The following is a 21,712-nucleotide window of genomic DNA, read 5'->3' as shown; positions in this document are numbered from 1 at the left end:
TCTCTCTCTCTCTCTCTCTCTCTCTCTCTCTCTCTCTCTCTCTCTCTCTCTCTCTCTCTCTCTCTCAAAATAAACATTAAAAAAAATAGCCAATGTTGACTAAGATGTCACTGCTGTGTTTGCTTGGCAAAATCATGAAATCCTTAAGCAATTCTGTGAGATGGGTATTATTATCTCTTGTTTTACAGATGAAGGACAGAAGAGCAGAGAAATTAAATATTTGTGCCTTACTTTAAAAAATCAATACATGTTTTATGGCTTCCTGAATTCTTTTTAAACAAGCCTCGCACACGATTTTAACTAAAAATGAAAACTGACTTCAGAATTATATTCAGAATAGCTGAGGGAGCACTTTATGTAATATTTTGAGTTATCATGTAACATTAAGATGTTATCTCATTTACTGGTCTTTGAAATGTATGCGTAGTATACGCACGGCCTTCATTAATTATCTGTTTAAAGAGTAGTGCAGGGGCAGTGCGGCGTAGTGGATGTCTGTCTTTGAGTTGACTTGAAAAGTTCATAAATCCATCTGTTTCAAAACTCTTAAATTATGGGAAGGAAAATACAGTGGTAAACACATTAGGGATTATCAAATGTTGAAACATAAATGATATATGCAAAAGGAAATGATACTTTACTAAGAGGATAAACCTTTTAAATTAGTTTCCACTATAGGATAGCAAAATAAATTTGGTAAACTTCTTCATCTGCCCTTTCTACTAATCTTTTTTTTCTCACTTTGTTGTTACATATATGAACTTCTATGTATGTGTATATGAAACTAATGGCAAATTATAAATGTACGTGGTTTTTTTTGTTGTATGTATTTATATATACTCTTGTCTCTTGTTATGGCCTTTGAAGAGCTGAATCTTTATGTTCCCCTTCTGTTCTTTCTTAAAAAGAAAAAAACAAAAAAAGTAGAAATAAAGTACCAAAAAATAAATTTCAAAGGTACTTTTCATCTGTTACCCATTTTTTATTACATCAGTTTGCATCATATTCAACTAAATTGTGTTTTTGCCATTTTCATAAACTGATGTAATCCATGTGAACTTTGATACATTTTTAGATTTAAAGGCAGGCAGAGCCTCACACGAAGTACCCGACAGTGAAAAGCGGCCTTTCCAGATCTTTTTCTTTCATTTATTTATTTATTTATTTTTTTAAGTAATCTCTCCACCCAACATGGGGCTCAAACTCACAGCCATGAGATCAAAAGTTGCATGCTCCACCAACTGAGCTGGGTGCTCAGCTTGGTGCCCAAGCTTTTCCTTCTTTTTAAAGTGGTTGTGTTCTTTATCAGTTCTTTCATATTATCTGACTCCTACAAAGATTTGAGTATTTTCTTATAGATATAGTAATTTTCCTCTTTCTACCTTGTGTAAACTTTTGTGCTTGAGGCTTTATTTGGCAATCACCATATTAAAAACAAAATAAAACCCTGTAACCTACACAAGATTCTGTAAATTTAATTAGTGGGCTCCCAAGAACTAAGAAGGTTTGAGCCCACATAGTATCCTGTATCCAAGAACGGGGTGGTGGGAGGAAGAAAGGAATTATAAAGACTATAAATACAAAGTAGTGTGTTTCAATGATACTTTTCAGAGAAGAAATATAAAAAGAGAAGATAAAATTTTGTAAGTTGTAAAGTCCAATTTTATTAATGCCAATTCATTATTTTTAGGGCATTTTCTTGAGGATTCAGTAACAGTTTTAGAGTTTCTGTATGCATTTAATATTGCATTTGCAACATAGTATGCATTCTTTTTACAAATTTTGTCAAAAAGGCAAATATTTTTCCTGTTATTATTTTAGCTGTTTTGAAATTAACACTAATTGTCTCCAAGTTAAGAAGCTATGATAGTCAGTAGCAGTAAAACTCTAAATCACGATTAACCTTCTGAGTTGTTATGTATCCAGGTAGGGACTTCACCCTCACATACTCATCTCCAGTATGTCTGACTCACCAGGTTTATTTGGTCAAAAAAGGGGCTTTAGAACAAATAGTTTGTTGTTTTATTTCCCACAGCTGTAAGAGCTTGCTATTAAGATAATACAAACTTCTGTTTGAACAATACTATGAATTTTCATTTTAGAGCAGTGCTTCTCAAACTTTAGTGTACATTAGAATCACCAGGAGAAACATTAAAAAAAAAAAAAAACAACTGAGGATAGAATAAATAGGACATCAGTTAAATGGTGGTGAGAGTTGGAAGGAATGGAGATGGGTCAATGAACATTTTTATGGAAGCCTACTCATCCTGATGTGGTGGGTGAAGAAATGAGATTTTTAACCTTTTTGTAAGCTAACAAGCTATCTGACCACAATTTCAGAGATTCAGAAGACTCCTTGAGTCAGACACAATGGCCTTGATGATACCCAGCACAACAGACAGCATGGGCTCCATGTTCATATGAGTTACTCCTGGCACTCAAGTCCAATGGAGGCCATGCTGAGTAGCCCAAGTGGGCACTGCATATACTATGATTTGTCACACCTGAGGAACCCTGACTTAGGAAACCCCAATTGTTTAAAAGGGACCCTACCAGAAAACCTCCCTAACTTTTGCCCTACAGGATTATTTTTATTTTACTGTGAAAAAATATCTCTGTTTTCTACCCTGCAGGGAATTATTCCCTCTGTCTTCCAAGGCTGTTTGCTATACATTCTAGAAAAGATGCTCTAAAGCAGAGGCTCGCCTTTCCTCTGTTCATGCGACATGAAAGACCTATGGAGAATTGTCTTCAACATGGTGATTGGAAGAAGGACAAGTTCAGAGGAACAGTCATAGCAGTTCTGATGTTTCTAGTCTCCACAAAATTATGCCCTGTTGATGACTTTCTTTATTCTGGATTTTTCCCCCAGAGGCAGTATTTAATAGTAGTAGTAATGTAGTAATGTAATATTTCTTGGTGATAACAACTTCAACATTTTCAGCTTATTAACGTTATAATTTCAGTCACTTCTTAGTACCTCAGTTTTTAATACATCGTAGCTTCCATTTGTTGATGACTTTACAATGATCCTTATAATACAACATGATGTATGCACTACTAAAGTCCTTCTTTTATTGTTTAAAAAAATGAGGTGAAAAGGTTTTATTTGACTTACTATTAGTCACATGCCTACCAAATGGTAGAGCTATTTTCACTATATCGTTCTCTTTTATTGTTGTAAGTACTGAAAAATATTTGCTACATGTGCAATTGTGGGGTCATGTAAGGGTATGAAATGACCAAGTTAGGATGCCTTCCTTAGATTTGGTATTTGATATATTTGTAGGCAATTTGTTGGTAGCAAAGTGATTGAAAGCCTTGGGAATTAGTATGATGTATTCGACAGAATTCAGTTCTCAACTGAGGATATGTTCGTATTACCTAAGTATATGATTTCCTTATGTAAAAGTTTGATGTTGTAGCTTAACTATGTAGGACTCTGGAGCAGGCTATCAGCAGAAATAGGCCTACCCTAGTTTTAGAAACTGTCTTGTTGCTGTTTTTCTTTCCTCTTGAGCACTGGTCAAATTCTCTTCCTTCTCCACACTAATTCTTTCTTGGGTTTCTGAATCTGCACTGGTGCTCAACATTTAGAGACTAAAGCAACGGATTATAGATTAATTCTAGAATTCCAGAGTGGAATCACATCGATTACTCTGGATCCTTGGTACATCCACAGCCAAATTTTACTAGTATTTTTAAGGATTAGGTGACAGTGAATTAATTCAGGAAGTTTTGAGAATTGCATAATGATTGTATTAGTCTAGTAAGATGCTTGTCATGTAGGAAGACAGCTTTTGTGGCCTCTCAAAGTATCATGATAATGAATGATGATAATTTAGCGAATCTTGTTATAAATATTGATGCAACTGGGATAAAACCTTGAAAGTACTTGGAAATGATTTTTCCCACATTTTCAACACACATTTAATTGAGTGCCTGCCCTTGCTACACATTGTGTGGGATATTGGAGGTGTATAGATGTGAAATAACCGCCTCCTCTACCTAATGAACTCACATTTAGTGGTTTGTTGAGAGAAAGAGAAAGGGAGACAGAGAGAGAGGGAAGAGAGAAGTGAGTATAGTTTTGTGTGGCACTAATTAAAGGCAGTGGGTTACTTTTATTGATTTCCATTAAATTATGCCTCTATTTAGAATACCATTTCTCCAAGAGTAATTAAATTCCTATGTCTAATATAGCTTAAGTGTTACCCTCTAGAAGAGGATTTGCAAGATTTAGTCCCAGGAAAGGTGTATTGTATTAAACATGTAGATTTCTAGGAATGACACCATGTCTGTAAATCAGAATCTTTTGGGAAGTCTCTGTGGCTCAGTCGACTGCACCTCTGACTTCGGCTCAGGTCATGATCTCACAGTTGATGGGTTCGAACCTGTGTCAGGCTCTGTGCTGACAACTCGGAACCTGGAGCCTGCTTCGGATTCTGTGTTTCCCTCTCTCTCTGTCCCTTCCCACTCATACTCTGTCTCTCTCTGTTTCTCAAAAATATATAAACATTAAAGAAAAATAAAGAAAAAAGAAATCAGAATGTTTGGATGGTGCTGGGTTATGTGGGTTTGTATGAGATATGTTGAACAAGGTTTTCTGGTGATTCTTGCAGGTGTCAAGGTGTATAGCTGATAGAGAAATTAATTCAGTCGAATAGTCTTTTATTTTAAGGGGTTCCTAGCTGACTCAGTTGCTGGAGCATGTGACTCTTGACCTCAGGGTTATGAGGCCAAGCCCCACACTGGGCATGGAACCTACTTAAAAAAATGTTTTCTTAAATCTTTTATTGTTTGGTGCTTGTAGAGCACCCCCCCCCCATAAAAAAGGTAATATAATCACCAGTTGTATATTATTTATTTTCATTACTACTAAAAGGAGTTTTGCTGTTCTTATAGGATGATATCTCTTTTACCTTGGCTTCTGTATTCCAAGAGTCTGCCAATTTGTTTGGAGCTAATTGTATCTCTGAAGATTAGACTTGAAGCTTTGTAGTTAATTTCAAAAGCATTTCTTGAATACGGCAGATCCAGGCTGAAATCTATACAACATGATCCAGAAGCCATGTTCCAAAAGATTTTTTCACTGGACCATTAACAGAAGAATAAATGCTGATTCTTTATTCCAGACTAGCTTGATTTCAACAGCTTTTATATATATGTTTTTGCATATATTATACTCCCCAAAGCTTGCACTAGAAAGAAAAACAGTGTTTGTATTATCAGATTTTTATTTCACATAGCTTGGAATCAAATCAATTGTAATAAAATGATAAGCTATGAAAAAGAATTAACATGTAGCCTTACTTGCATCTTATATGGTATAAGATTTATATGTGATTTGGCTTAATATAATCACAGATTAATGTTTTACTATTAATTTTAATCTTCATTTATGTCATGATTCCACTATTTACAGGAGTGTTAAAATATTTGAACAGATATAAATAATAAGACTCCATACTTTATTCCACTTGGTCAGTTTATTTATGAATAGTTTTAATTAAAATATATGTTATATATTATGTCGCCTGTTCTGTTTCTCTCAATAAACAATAGTCAAGATGGCAAACTCCTTTTTTTCTCCTCAGTAAACTCAAATAGATGAACTTGTGCTAAGTTATTTTATCAGAGTCTGTTGGAATTTTTCAAATCACTAGAATATATTTTTCTACATTAAAATAGGATTTTATTAAAAATATATCTTTTGTGTCTTGGAATCAATTTGGGATTGCTCTGCTAGAAAAACAAAAGTGAATTTGAAAAAAAGATAATGATTATAATTATGTGCTCATGTTTCATGTCATTAAACAAAAGCAGAAAGTCTGCAGAAGCGTATTTTAAGCAAGCATAAGTAAAACATAAAAACAGCATTTAGTTATCTTTGTAAGCATGGGCTTAGTAACCCATAGTTCTATAGTGAGAGGGAATCGACATGTATTTGGATATGTTGTTTTGCTTAAGTATTGATTTAGCTTCTTTCAAACTGCATGAAAAATGCCTGCACAGAACGAATGATGATCTCTTGATGGAGAGAAGAAATAAGTGTGTTCTAATGATGAAGATACATTAAATGCATAGAGATGTGGTGCTAAAAAGTGGCCTTAGAAATAGGTCCGGCTTTGTTTACCTGAGAGTTCTTTTCTAGGCATTATCTTTACTTTCCAAAACCTTCAGCAAACCATTTCTCAAAACTCATTGACATTAAATTCTCATTTTCTTTTCTTTCGTTTTTTTTGAACTTTATCTATTTATTTTGCAAGACAGAACAAGCGGCGGAGGGGAGACAGAAAGGGGAGAGGGAGAATCCCAAGCAGGTTCTGCATTGTCAGTGTGGAGGTTGATGTGGGGCTCAAACCACGAACCTTGAGATCATGACCAGAGCTGAAACCAGGAGTCTGATGCTTAACCAGCTGAGGCACCCAGACACCCCAGATTCTCATTTTCAGTGTAAACCATCACTTGCAAGGATGGTGGTTTCTCCTTAGACATATCATCGCCACCCCCCTTGAAGCAGGTGGAGTTTCTCTTTGGCATTCATCCTGTATGCAACCTATCAGTTAGAAAGAAGAATCAACAGGGTCAACATCAGATAACATTCACATTGTTAAACAAAATACACTCCAAACCATACCAAAGGATACAGACCAATTCATTACAGGGATTGCTCTGAGTAGGGAAATTGATCAAGGGAGGTGAAGAAGGAGAATTTCAAGGTTACTTGTAATATTTTATTTTGTATATTAAAGGTTTTAAAGCAAACATAAAAAAAGATAAAGGTGAATTCTGAGTAATGGATTTCAGACTATTTTTTCTATGCTTTTCAGTATTTTTAATCTCCCCCCAGATCACAAAAATAAAAAGACGTGGCTAAAAAGTGTCAATGGCTAGCAGTACTCTCTTTAGAATCTTTTCTCTTCTTGGAGCACCTGGGTGCCTCACTCTGTTAAGTGTCCGACTTTGGCTCAGGTCATGATCTCTTTGTGCTTGAGTTCTAGCCCCACATAGGCTCTGTGCTCCTGGACCTTGCCTCAGATTCTATGTCTCCCTCTCTCTCTGCCCCTCTCTCGCTCACACCCTGTCTGTCTCTCAAAAATAAACATTAAAAAGAATTTAAGAAAAGATTCTTTCATCTTCTTTAATTTTGAGATATTTCCATTTTTGATAAAAGCAGTACTTTTAAAATTTTGTTCTCTGTGTGGCACAATTTCACTGAAATAAAATTAGCAAAACATGTATATTGTAACCATTAGAAAATCATCTGTCAATCACTGATCACATGATGTGTTTGTGTGTATTGTCTGTGTATGTGGGTGCTAGTTTTATATGATACATGGATGTATATAAATACCCTTTAGAAGCAGGGATTATGTCCTATATTTTTATTCACTCAACACTTTTATATAGCAAGTATTTAGTAAATATTTATTGAGTAAAAGTAAACTCTCTATATGTGTTATCCTAGATTTTTTCCCTCCCAGTCTGGATGTGTATTTACCTAGAGATCACAGTTATCAAGCGTTGAAAAATGCCAAATTTATCTCATCCCGGTTGACATGTTGGAATTTTGTAACTTTTTAATCTCAAATCCCAGTTTCCAGCCTGCCTTCTTCAGTCAACAGATCTTTTTCATAGTACCATTGTTTCTTTATAGAAATGTTTTAAATAATATGTAAGTATAACAGATGTGATTTTAAAAACATATAAAGCAATTTCTCTATACATTAAGATTTTCATAGTAATATCTTTGTTCACCAGGATATAGTAAGTTGCTCAAAGACTTCGATAGAATTCTGCTGGGCATATATATTTATATGAATTTTTTAAAGTTTATTTATTTTGAGAGAGAGAAAGAGAGAAAGAGCAGGGGAGGGGCAGAGAGAGAGGGAGAGTGGGAATCCCAAGCAGGCTCTGCCCCGTCAGCATGGAACCTGATGCGAGGCTCAATCTCAGGAAAAGTGAGATCATGACATGAAGCAAAATCAAAGAGTTAGATGCTTACCTGACTGAGCCATCCAGGTGCTTCTATATTTATATGAATTTAAATAAAAATTGCTTATGCATTGTTTTATGTGCACTAGAAAAAACCACTGTGCATTATTTGCCATTATTTGCTTATAGTTTTGGAAAGAGAAGAATATTTTTACCTTTTACATGAAACAGTATTAGATTTGGAAGTAAGGTGTTGTCTACTTGAGGTCTTCCCTACTTCCTGTCAGCATAAGAAATGCTAAGGAAATGTCACACCTCACTATCTTTTTTTCAGTATTTCACAAAATAAGGTGAGAAAGCAGAACACTAATGATCTGCTCTCTTTTCTCATTCTTTTTATGGTAAAAATAAAATAAAATAAAACTGAGCTCATTTTATTACTTACTGTATTAAGTCACTATATTCCCTGAATTGCTTTTGGACCACCATGTGGTGGCAAGAGATTTTATGTAGGGCAAAATACAGTGCACATTATGAATCGTTAAGGTGCTTACATTGATTTCAGTCATGTATGTACATGTTGAAGTGGTCATCAGTGATTATAGTTGTAAAATAGCCTAGTCTATGAAGTCATGTTTGTAAGATTCAAATAGCAAACCCCACTGAGTTTATTAGCATACAAATAAGCAGAAAATATAAAGGTAGGTATTTATCTTCAATGCTATAAAATGTTAACTGAATTTCCTAAAATCCCGTAGTTAGCAAATAGCACCAGAATTTGAAATCCGATCTGTTTGATTGAAAAGTGTGTGTCCATCATAATATTATACCTCCAAAGTAATTGTTTGTACCTGTACACTTCTCTTCAAAACATAAAAGTCTGTTCAGTCACCTAAGTCAGGTATTTTCAGAAGGTATTGTTAGACCATTCAAATGATTACCCTGATTCTTTTGATATGTTAAGAACATTTGATGAAGATAGGCAAAACTCATTAGAGTAATAAAAAGTTGTCAACATAGGCATAACACAATAAATGGCTAATCCTTATTGGGTGTTAACTATTTGTACATTAATTACATAACATGCATATTTTACTTGAATTCGTCCATTGTGTATATCTATTACCTCTTTATTAGAAAGAAAAATGTTGACATTCTCTAGCCAAAGACATTGTTTTGATTTAGAGATGTTTCTTGAATGAGGTTTCTAAGTCAATTCTTTATATTAACATGAGTATCAACATTATTGGGGTCTAACTGAACTGTCATGATCCCTGAAGGTTTGCTTTCAAAGCTATTAAAGAAAATTCTTTGCAATCAAATATTTCAGAAAACTTACATTTTTCCTCTGCAATTAACATACAGTCTAGGAAGCATATTATATACAGGTTAGGAAAATAGTTTCCAAGAGAAAATGTATTCAGGTATTGTTAAGGAAAATGATAGAATTATTTCAGTGTATACTGTATAATTATATTGCTCTTATTAGACTTTCATATCACCTGATAGAATTCAATGCTAGTGGAAGAGATAAGGATATGACAAAAAAGTGAAGGTTGAGAATGAAGAGGCCTTCAAGGGAGCTGATCTTTCTTTAATCTGATAAACCTCTCCCATTCTCTATTTCTGTTTCTTTCTTTCTCTTTCTTTCTTTCTTTCTTTCTTTCTTTCTTTCTTTCTTTCTTTCTTTCCCTTCCTTCCTTCCTTCCTTCCTTCCTTCCTTCCTTCCTTCCTTCCTCCTTTTTTTTGTTTTTTCTCCTTACAGATCAGTGCATATCAAAGTCTTTTTCTCTGACAAAGACTATTCTCTCAGGATCTGAGGGCAAGACTTATGTAAAGATAGCCTCCCAGCTGATATATGATGGTGCTGTTTGTGTTTTTAGTCTTTAGCAATTTCTAAACATTTGCTGGGAAATTTTCCATTAGCCTGAAATATTTTTCTACCAGTGTTTCTGGTTTTGGTACTGCCATGTCTTCATATGTTTTCTAAAAGACTGAGGATGTTAACATTTTTGATGAGTTTAATGGAGACTAAAAATTGGTTTTGTGATATGAGCGTAAGCTTCCGAGTCAGAAAGCTTAGGTCCACGTCCATTTTGTTAAGCTTGTGAGTGCTCAAAATAGTCTTGAAATGATTTTCTGTTTTAAATGCTCAAATCAATAGGTAGGTAGGGATGTGTATATTATTAATACATCTATGACGTTGTATATATACTTATTCTCATATACACATGTGAATTTTCATATACACATAGGCTGTTTTAGTTTTTTTTGTTTTTGTTTTTGTTTTTTTAATGTTTATTTGTTTTTGAGTGACAGGGAGGGAAGAGTGTGACCAGGGTAGGGGCAGAGAGAGAGGGAGACAAGAATGTGAAGCAGGGCTCCAGGCTCTAAGCTGTCAACACAGAGCCCGATGCAGGGCTTGAACTCACCAACCCCGAGGTCATGACCTGAGCCAAAGTCAGAGTTTCACCTATTGAGCCACCCAGGCGCCCCTGCTGTTTCATTTATAATAAAGCCATTTAATGAATTTGTCTGGTTTATCTTAATAAGGGCAGAATTCAGTTCCAGTTTTCTCTCAGAGGAACTTGTGCCAAGTTGGGTCTTTTGTATCTGTACTTGGTTCAATTTTAATGTTTAATACTATCTTAAACTGTACTGTAAATTAAATGAGAAAAAAATACACGTTTTTTATTCTGAATTAAGTTATTATTACAGGATATACTTATATAGCCAATTATGATTACTATAGCCATAACTATAGTTATACACTGAGCAAATATTCACATTTTATTAGGAAGGAATTTTATCAGTCTTAACACAATTTACCTTATGGCATTTAACAGTAGATAATTGGCTTGAAAAGTAAAAATGTCACCAGAATGGAAGTTAATTAAGGACTTGAAATGTCCAAAAGACATGTCAGTTTTCTAGAAGTCGTGGCTAGCTGGTCTTTTGCCACAGGAAAGAGCACCATCAGCAGCTGTTTCTATTAGTTCCTAATACAGACTTCTTAAGTGTAAAGTTCAGTCGAATGTTTTATCACAAATTTTACTAGATAAAACAGATTTCATTAAGTTTTAATGAACAAAGAAGTTAACAGACGTGCCTTTCATGATGATGCATTTATAGATTTCTGAGCTGGGCATATAAAACTTAGCAACTTTCAAGCTTCAAACCAACCTCTAAAATACACATTTTTTTTCTTGTACATAACTATCTATCTTTAGGTTTCTACAGCCATTTCAAAGTCTTGCAGTAAATGGCATTACTTCATAAAATTAGTGTTTAAAAATTATATGTATAATTTTTATTATGTATATATTGTATATATATAATATATATAATAATCAGAAATAAAGGTGATTTGAACTCTCCTCCTGGGAGAATTGTCTTTTAGAAGTTTGTTGCCCTTATTCATCTCTCTTTCACTTTTTTTTAAAAATAACTAGCTGTGATGATTAATGTCATTATGGCTTGTTAAACATGGATTATGTTCATATTGTAAGCTATGTGATTCTGGATCGGATCAGTTAAGTTGTACTTCGTTATGCTTTCCAGGGTCGATAACAGCATGGTAGTTAGAGTGGAGCTTTGAAAAGCATGTCTGGCCCTGAGGGTGAATGTCCCCGAGTGTGTTCTTTGTGGGACATCTTCCTCGTGTGTGTTGTGCAAGGAAAAATTTTAACATCCTTCTCCAAGACATAAAGACATTGAAAAGTTCTAATATTTCTTCATTGAAAAAATTATTTAACTTATTTATATTTTATCCAATATTTTTGTTTAAATTCACAAAATGCTTGGGGCGCCTGGGTGGCTCAGTCGGTTAAGCGTCTCACTTTGGCTCAGATCATAATCTCGCGGTTCTTGAGTTCGAAACCCGTGTCAGACTCTCTGCTTACAGCTTGGGGCCTGGATCCTGCTTTAGATTCTGTGTCTCCCTCTCTCTCTGCCCCTTCCCCACTCGTGTTTGTTCTCTGTCTGTCTCTGTCTTTCAAAAATAAATAAACATTAAAAAAATTTAAAAACAAAATGCTTAAGTTTATCATTTGTCCTATACATAGGAACATTTAGTTGTTCTTGTATTGCCTGTTAAAAATAAAGGAAGACTTGTATTCTGAATTCTGTCAAGAATATGCTTCTTGTTTATTTTCTCATTTTGTCTTTTATCTTCCCATCCTAAAGTTTCCCTACAAAGAAGTTGCTCCCATCTCTATTTACTTTGCCATTTTATCCACTTTTTGCTACATTTTCACACTGAATTTGACTTTTCAGCAGTATTGCAATGCAATATTACTGAAATGTATACACTTTTTCCTTGATTTTTGCTTTGTTGAGCTTTTTCTTTTTGTTACGGATAGAAAACCTTCGGTTACTCTTCCTCGTCTAATTTCTAACATTTACTAGCTCTTCTTCTAATCCATGTTTTCCTAGTGGCTGATAGACTGAAACCATTGTCCTTTTAAGCACACTGGAGAGTTTTCTTTTAAATTCGATTTAGGAATTCTTAGTTTATAAGATCTCCCATCAGGCAGTATTTTATAGCCCTCAGTAATCCCTCCTTAAAAGTTCAGAAAGTGAACAGATTATGGTTTTGAATAACTGAGAATTGAAGTCAGTAGTAATATAAAAACTGGCATAAACGTATGTTTCCGTTATATAGTGTAGTCTGGACTTTCTTTGGAAGAGTACTCATTGAAGCATAGTTCATAATGAAAGATCAGAAACCACTGATCTTGAACCACTAATCCACTACGAGACTTATACTTTTCTAAAACCTGATTATTCCTGTCCTTAAAAATGAGTTTAGGGGCGCCTGGGTGGCTCAGTCGGTTAAGCGTCCGACTTCAGCTCAGGTCACGATCTCACGGTCCGTGAGTTTGAGCCCCGTGTCGGGCTCTGGGCTGATGGCTCAGAGCCTGGAGCCTGCTTCTGATTCTGTGTCTCCCTCTCTCTCTGCCCCTCCCCTGTTCATGCTCTCTCTCTGTCCCAAAAATAAATAAACGTTAAAAAAAATGAGTTTAATATTTATATTTATTGTATTTACTGGTAATCTCTTCCTATTTCTGCCACTGTCTTCTAGCTGTTGGAGGCAGGCCACAGGTGAACTCAACGTTAAGTTATCTTTTCAAAGAGACAGCATAAAAATGAAATCATAATTAACCCTCAAAGTTAGATAGCTAACATTTACATTGCTTACTGCCTGGCAGGCACCTTTCGAAGCACTTTACATGTAGTAACTCATTTAATCCTTTCAACAGCCCATGAGGCCAGCTTTGGCATTATTCACCTGAGAAACCAGAAGAGATATAACGTTTCCCAGGTTTGCCCAGCTAGAATGCAGCAAGGTTGGTGTTTAAGCCTCGGCAGTCAGCTTTCAGATCTGTGTTCTTCATCGCTAAATGTCACTGTCTCTTGTAAAATCTTATCACATGGAAAGCATAATAGTAACACTGAGAAATACAAAGAGAAAAATCTGAAAACTATTAGAGAAAGAAAAAAATAGAATTTATCTATAAAATGTCATTAGCAGACTGACAACAGACTTGTTATCTCCAGCTGAACTTTTAACAGAGTAACATTTTAAAAGTGCTAAAGTAAAAGTCAGGCTAGAATTCTCTAACTATGCTAACATACAAGAGCGAATGTGAAATCAGGCCATTTTCAGATGTGCAGATTCTGATAGTTTGGTACTCACAGGTTATCTCTGAAAGAAGAAGAATGTATTTCCTCAGAAGGAAACTATTATATTTTTATGGCTTTTTGTAAAAACAAAAACAAAAACAGAAAAACCTTAATATGCTATTAAGAAGGTGCCTAGTTATAGTAGTTGGTACATATTTATTGATCTCTCAATGTCATTTCCTTTCTATTTATAGAGAAATACATGCTATCAAGGTATTTACTAAAGACAGGGTGCTACCAAGATGAATATACTCTACTCTTTGAAGATTTTTCTAAAACTGAAATGTTAGTCATTGAAAGAAAGCACTCAGGGTGCCCGTATCCTCTGCTGCTGCAGAGCTAATAAGCAACGGTATTCAAGAATAGTAGGTTATTTATATTACTTAAGAGTTAATACACACATAGCAACTTTAGTTGATTAGATTACTGATTGAGGAGTTATGCATTGGAAATAAGGAGTTTCTCTTGCTTTTTGCGTCCTTATAATTGATTTGAAAACCTCAGCACTGTGTGTATTCACAAGTGTGTATTCATGTGATCATTCAAATTCTAAGATACAATGTTTCCTTTTCAGCGCTTGGCTTTGGAAGCAGAGAAGGTTCAAGCAGCCCACCAGTGGAGAGAGGATTTTGCGGTAAGGATCCTTTTTAACCACTTAAGTAGTAACTTTTTGTGTTTGATTGTTATGATTACATCAAGATTTTTGAGTGATAGAATCTTAAGATGATATGAGACCAAAACACAGCCACATTTTGTTTCTTTAAAAAATTTGCTTTTGGGACGCCTGGGTGGCTCAGTCAGTTAAGCGTCCGACTTCGGCTCAGGTCATGATCTTGCGGTCCGTGGGTTCGAGCCCCGCGTCGGGCTCTGTGCTGACAGCTCAGAGCCTGGAGCCTGTTTCAGATTCTGTGTCTCCCTCTTTCTCTGACCCTCCCCTGTTCATGCTTTCTCTCTGTCTCAAAAATAAATAAATGTTAAAAAAAAAATTAAAAAAAAATTGCTTTTGGGTAATCAGGGCCATTAAGTTAGTCATGATGTTCTTGCTTATGTTCCATATTAAAACAAGTCTTTGGAAATGTTCTCCTATAATCAAAGTTATTTATAAAATTAATGATATTAAAAGAGAATTACATTATAATGTCTGAATCATATTTATAGATATGAATATACTAGTTGGCAAACAAGATGCATTTTAACAACTTTGAGTGTGTGAGAATGATATGCATATTACAGTCACCTTGGTGGTGGGCAGTGTGATTGAAGTGAGAATGAATGAATTAAACTTTCTAAAATTTAATTGGTTCCACTTTGGCTAGATGCAATCTTTCTTTTACTGTGGTCTACTTTCAGAAGTTCCAGTTGATATTAGCGTTTCTATATATGTTTTTGATAAACTTTTGCTAATTATACAGATAGCAGAAATTTTCCTTGTAATCAGTTTTGTCTGCTTATTTATCTTTCATCTGTATTTCCTTCTCTTCATGTGTTCATCCATCCTTTCATCGTCTTTTTTTCTATCTCTGTATCTGTGTATCTATCCGTATATCTATTAATACATCTATGAATGGATTCAGTATTTCAACTTACCTCATCTTATCTATTGATCTATCTAACTTGTTATAGCCAGGGGTACAGTGAAAAAGTTTGCCCTTAATAGTTAAAATATTTATCTTACATATCTGAATTATTTCATTTGTAGTGAAAACCTCTATAGTTTCTGATCATAGAAAAATTCCATGTAACTAATTTTGGGCATGTTTAAAATAGGGTATGGGTGACAGCTTTATTGTATGATTAAATTGGTTTTGAATGTTGTAAATAAAAGTCTCAAATTTGAAGGGAAGAAAGTTGTGCTTCAGAGAACACAAAATTGAGGTTTGTGTCATGTAGATACAGGCTTAGTCCATAATCATTTGTCATAGCTAAGTTAACAAAGATCAATTCATCATCCATAATATATAAAGGAAAAAAATGGTGATTAAGTTAGAAACATAAGTTTGAGTATTGAGGGCAGATTTTAAGCTTATCCAATGAAGGGCTTTACAACGTTGTTAGTTTCTTTTAGATGAAAGGACAACAAGGTTGAATTTTTTGTTGTTGTTTCTCAGATAGACAAAAAGCAGCCACACTAATTTGCCCCCAAAGACATCTGTTTGGTTAGTTAATATTAAATGGAAATTGTTCTTTTCCTCCCAACTCAGCGGTGGTATAGGAAAAGAAATGCAAAGGCATAACAGGTATAGAGCAAGACCATGTATTCTGCTTAGAGTTGGTATGGTACAACTGGTGTTGTCTTGGTTTAAATTCTGAGTTAGTTTTAATTCTGAGAACTCAAAAAAACATTAAGTTCACACGGATCAGCTTTTGTAATATATTCCCTTGCTGTTCGTAAACTTTTCTTTTCATGAAAGGAATTTGGTAATCTTTCTCAGTCATCTATTAGTTATATGTCTTTTTTAGCTTCCGAGGGAGAAATGATGTGTTAAAGAATAAACTGGCAAGCAGGGATGTAGTAATGCCTTTATTATCATTGGTGTTGTTTTATTTAACTATTATGTTCTCGCTTTCGGGTTGTAAGAGATTCTTGCCCAGATATATTGCAAACTCCTTGATATCATAAAATCATTAACACTAAATCAACATTTGGGCAATGCTGTAATTCTCCTTGCAGAAGTAATGGGCAGCCATTGTAGAGGAACCAAGAAACTCTCGATGTGTGTTAACCGTTATCATATTTTTCTGAATCCTAGCCATCATCCCTTGTAAGGCACCCAATCATTTATATATCGCTAAGGAAAGGAAAAAAAGAAACCAATTAAATTATGATGCGTAAGCAATGTGAAGATGTGTTCTTATCTGTCAGATGTTAAAATGTGAAAAAATTTACCTTGAAATGTCATCGCTGTCGTCTCCTTTCTCAGTGCCTGTCCCCAAACAGTGGCACTGCTAGCGCAAGTCATGCAAGAGGACGAATCGGTCCCACAATGACACAGAAGCCATTACTAAATTGTACACAGTTAAATAGAAAATAAGTGGTTTTCTCAGTGAGTGTTAGGAGTTCTTGGCAAATAGTGACCACCGTGTAAGAGAATTCTTGAACAAATTCTGTTCTTAATTTCCCCCTAGATTACCTCACAATTTATTTAGGCCCTATGAACATATTGATTGACAGAAAAAGAGATTGTCAAAAGGAAAACAGGTAAGTCCACTTTAGAGCTCTGTCAACTAATTTCCTGAGTACCCTTCTTGAAGGACCGTCAACAATGTTCACAGAATATGTGTTGGTCATAGTTTGTACCCTGAGACTGGATATTTTCCATATCTTACCAGGCCAGCCATCCCCGGTCTTTACAGTAGTCCTTCCTATTTCAAGAGCCCTTTGAAATGCCGTAAGTTATTTTATGTTTGAAAAATAGAATGTGAATTCAGATGGCCTAATCTTCAGATTCAAATATTGCAAAAATGAGACACACTTTTTTTCTTTTTCTTTTTTTTTTTTTCTGGAAAATCAGATGATACTTCAATTCCTATATGTACCACGGTTAGACAAATCATTCCAAGCCATAGACAAATCAGATTTAATCATCAACATTAAATTTCCCCTTATTTTAGGAGAGCACACAAAATAATTGCAAATTTTATAAGTACTTTAACCAAACATTTAAAAATGTTTAGTTTGGAGCTAAATGCTACTGTATTCCAAAATGTCCTCTTTTTAAATTTTATAATCCTTTCATCTCTTAAGATAGAAAACTATTTGCATCGGTGCGATAGTTCTTTAATGCCACCCTTTAATAATTTAACACTGGGATGATTTAGAAGGCAGAAATGATTTCATAAAAGGTACATTAACATTTCAAAAAGATACAATATTCTGATTCTTCCCTCAAGTATTAGTAGGCAAATTTCATTAATATTACTTAGGCAAAATGTTGATTAACACTCCCTACTCTTTAATGTAGAGAAATCTCAGGAACAACAAGAACAAAAGGCAAAGCACTGAAATGCTGGCAACAAGGAAAGGCTCGTGTAATTCACACTCTCCCTTGGCGCCACTCAGTTCCCAATTGAATGTACAATTGCGGTAACAAAGGGCATACACTCTAAATGGATGAAGATTTATGCGGTCATGCATTTACAAGTTCAAACCAATATTTGTAAATAAGCTGTATCTACCAGCTGCCTTTCGGGTCTCCATGCAACTTATGGGTGTTAAAGGTGATATTTCATGTCACTTATGATGGACAGATTATTAAGGGCAGGTGGGAGAAGCAAAAAGAGAGCTTAGACAAGGAATTGTTCTGCATGAAATAATTGCTGTTATTTCTACCAAACAGATCTTTTCCAATTGCATTTGAAATCTCATTTGATTACATTGCAATGGTTGGTTAACTTAAGCAATTTTGTTTCCAACTAAGCCTGCAATATTAATTGTACTTACACATGTATAAACATAAGGGGTGCCTAATTTGTATTTTAATAAGTAGGATCTTTATGTATGGCTTATTAGCATCAGCGTGTTACTGCGCAGACTGAGTACAGACGGCTCGAAATTGGCCAGTAAATAAAACATTTGAGGAGCCTTTTTTTAGCTTCAGCTTTACAGAGAAGCTAAATTAGAAGGTGAAATTTTTTTTCTAGTGAAGTTGAACGTTATTGAGTGTCAATCACGCTAACTTGGTTCTCCTAATTTAGAGTTATTTTTATGTATTTTTAAAAAAGTCACTTTGCTCAAATTGTAATTTGAAATGTTGCTTTTAAAGTTTTGTGTTTATAGGAGTTAAATTAATAGGCACTGGCCTTATGTATTTAATTATTTCATCTATCTTACTCATTTCATGGAAATCATCAGTTCTGTTGACTGAGGCACAAACAATTATCAGTTTGTGAACTGTGAAAACATACTATATTTATTTTGGTTACCTCGTATAAAGATAAACACTGTTCTAAGTTATACAGTGGTATAGGTTCTAGATATGAAAGAACTGACTTTTTAGGGATAAAAATTGGGGGAGGGCATTCTATATTAATAAATTAATGAAGGAGTTTAGTAGATTACCAAAACGATTTTAGACTCTGACTGGATTTAGTCTTTTTTTTAGTTTCTACCTTTGCTTGAATTGCCCTTTTGGGAGCAAGAGGTTGCCTATTTTAATATGTTTTTGCTACATGTCTTTCAATTTTTTACTACTGTTTTCTTTTAAGAGTGTTGTCAATCTCTTCTCCTTATGAAGATAGATCAAAAGGAGCCACAATACAAAACTGATTTCTCCCCAAATTCCAGGCAACCAATTTATAGCAAAGAGGTATATTTATGGTACTTACTCTTTTTGTGTCTGCATACATATGAATGTCCATAGTTAGAGCATTATAGTAAGCAAAGTTGAAATAATAACCATGGGCTTTAAATTGTTAGTTATTCTGGGTGATACTCCTTAGCTATTGTTTTTACACTGAAAAATAGAAGCTAAATATTTATATATCAATTACCTATATAATAACATTGGTTTCATATTTAATAATTTTAAATAGTTACTAATAATTTTCTTAACTTCACTTTCTAATTATTTCTGTTAAAGCAAGGCTCATATGACAGTACATGACAATACAATTGAACCCTCTAAAGTAAGACATCATGATAATATGTTTGGGACATTGTAAACTTAGGTCTAAATAGGACTGTGTAAATGTTTCTCTTTCATTTCTGTCCCCCTCTCTGGAAGGGAGGGAGAAGTTGCAAAGGACAGCTATCACTGACTTAGGAAATGAGGAGATGGATTGTGGATCTCTGTATTTTCAAGACCAGTCTGCTGCCTTAGTATCCTAACCTTGAACTGATGGAAACGTTGCTAAATTATTGGGAGATTCCTGGAATGGTGCCCGTGTTCTAAAGATTCTAGCCATCCACAGCACCCAGAATCATCCTCGTTGCCCTTTAAGCTAGAGTTGATTACTGGTGCCCACTTGTAGCTGTCAAAAGAGAGCTGTCTTAAACTTAGCTATTTCGTTAACCTCTCTATAAGCTTGGTTGCATTTTATTAAAAATTTTGGACACCAGTTAATTACATTAAGGTGGGGTTTACTGTATTAATTTTTATAAAATGTATTTCTTTTACTTATATAAAAGAAATAAAAAGATGAAGAAAAATGTATAAGCCTTACAGATCACTGCAACTTACACATAACGCATAGTCTGCAAAGGTTTGGCCTGTAACCTTCTGTCCATTTTTTTCCCCCTTATTTAAAAAGTTTCAGTGACTCTCCGTTTAGCATAAATGGCAGACCAGGCCCTTCATGGTCTGCTACCATCTTACTTTTCCTAAATTTTCTATTGCACCATCTCCGCAGCAGCTGTTGTCATCCTGAAATTCTAAAACCGAAACAAGAGTGAAACTTGACGTTTCTGTAAGGCGATGTTCTTTGCTTCATCTTCAGACTTTTTAAAAACTGCTGTGCTGCCTCCCTGTGAAGATAGTTTTGCTAACAGTACAAAGGAAAGAAGGTTGATGCCGAAGATACAAATAGAATAATTTCTGACATTTTAGAAGCCCTCCATTCCAACATTTAAAAAATGTTTTATTTATTTATTTTGAGAGAGAGAGCAAGCGCATGAGGAAGGGGCAGAGAGAGAAAGACAGAGGATCCTAAGCATGCTCCATGCTTTCAGCTCAGAGTCTTGCTCAGGGCTTGAACTCATGGACCAAACTGTGAGATCACGACCTGAGCCAAAATCAAGAGCTGGACACTTTACTGAGGGAGCCACCCAGGAGCCCCCATCTTCAGACTTTTTGATGATGTCTGCATAGGCATCTGCTCTTTCCAATTTCCTCTCGGTTTTGATCCCCTAATCTTGGATTTGTTGTCTGTTTTCTGTAGGCCCCTTATACCCAGTATATGTTCCTATTCAAATATGTACTCATTGTGTAATTTTCCTTTTTCTACTCTCTTTCACCACTGAAATGCAAACTTTCTGGAGATAAGAACTATGGCTGATGCGTTGCTAAGAAAATTGTAGTCTGGTATACAATGCATAACCCACAGTAGCCTATATGTAATTTTTTAAATTAAAAGTTACCTAGTTGTGGTTTTGAGATATCTATTTTTACTATAAACATTATGGTCAGTTGTACTGGAGATATAGTGAAAAATTTATTTGAACAGCAGTTTTTATGTCTGAGTATATTTGTCCAGAGCCGTGGCATGGTTATAGAACACTGGGCTTGAAATTATGCAAATCTGTTTCGAATTTTGTCTTTGCCACTAACTGGCAATACAATTTTCTGAAAATAACAGCCTTTTGAATATCAGTTTATGTAAAAATGCTTGCTTCTGTAGTCTCTACCAGCATAATTATTTCTGTTAGTTGCTCAATAATAGTCTCTCTATGCTCCTATGAACCCTATCTCTCCACCAAGGAAAATGTTTTCTAGAAACCTCATGACCTGTCCATGTGTTCACCAAGTAGGTTGACAAAAGTCCCTGGATGGCTATTCACGTAGGCCAGAGAGCATCTCCTAACTCCCATTGCTGCTGTTTTCTGCTTGCCATCATTGCCCCATGGAAGAATACAGTTCTGCTAAGCTTGCTGTCACCTGGTGCATCCCAGGCTGTCAGAGTGTGTCCTATGTAGACACAGGGTGAATGGTTCTATTCCCAACCATAGAGGTTTTTAAAAATATTTTAGTTAGTTAATATACAGTGCAATATTGGTTTCAAAAGTAGACTTCAGTGATTCATCACTTACATATAACACCCAGTGCTCATCACAGGTGCCCTCCTTTATACCCATCATCCATCTAGCCCATCACCCCAATCACCTAACCTCCTTCAACCCCCAGTTTGTTATCTATCATTAGGAATCTCTTGTGGTTTGTATCTCTTTTCTTTCCACCCCCCCCTTCCCATATGTTCGTCTGTTTTGTTTCTGAAATTCCACATATGAATAAAATCATGTATTTGTCTTTGTCTGAATAACTTATTTCGCTTAGCATAATACATTCTAGCTCTATCCATGTTGTTGCAAATGGCAAGATTTCATTCTGTTTGATGGCTGAGTAATATTCCATTGTGTGTGTGTGTGTGTATATAT

The 21,712-nt window shown here is 35.0% G+C and overlaps 1 protein-coding gene across 7 annotated transcripts in view; it reads left to right on the top strand.

The window, feature by feature from the left end:
• Positions 1-21,712, top strand: part of CACNA2D1 (calcium voltage-gated channel auxiliary subunit alpha2delta 1) — a 499,724-nt gene that overhangs the window by 248,746 nt on the left and 229,266 nt on the right. For all 7 annotated transcript variants that reach the window (XM_049641359.1, XM_049641358.1, XM_049641361.1 and 4 more), the window contains one exon: positions 14,198-14,257. In XM_049641359.1, the coding sequence (XP_049497316.1) occupies positions 14,198-14,257 (60 nt within the window). The remainder of the gene's footprint in view (positions 1-14,197; positions 14,258-21,712) is intronic.

Source organism: Panthera uncia, chromosome A2 (assembly GCF_023721935.1).
Source record: "Panthera uncia isolate 11264 chromosome A2, Puncia_PCG_1.0, whole genome shotgun sequence".
Taxonomy (NCBI): Eukaryota; Metazoa; Chordata; class Mammalia; order Carnivora; family Felidae; genus Panthera; species Panthera uncia.
This window is presented reverse-complemented; position numbering and strand designations above follow the sequence as displayed.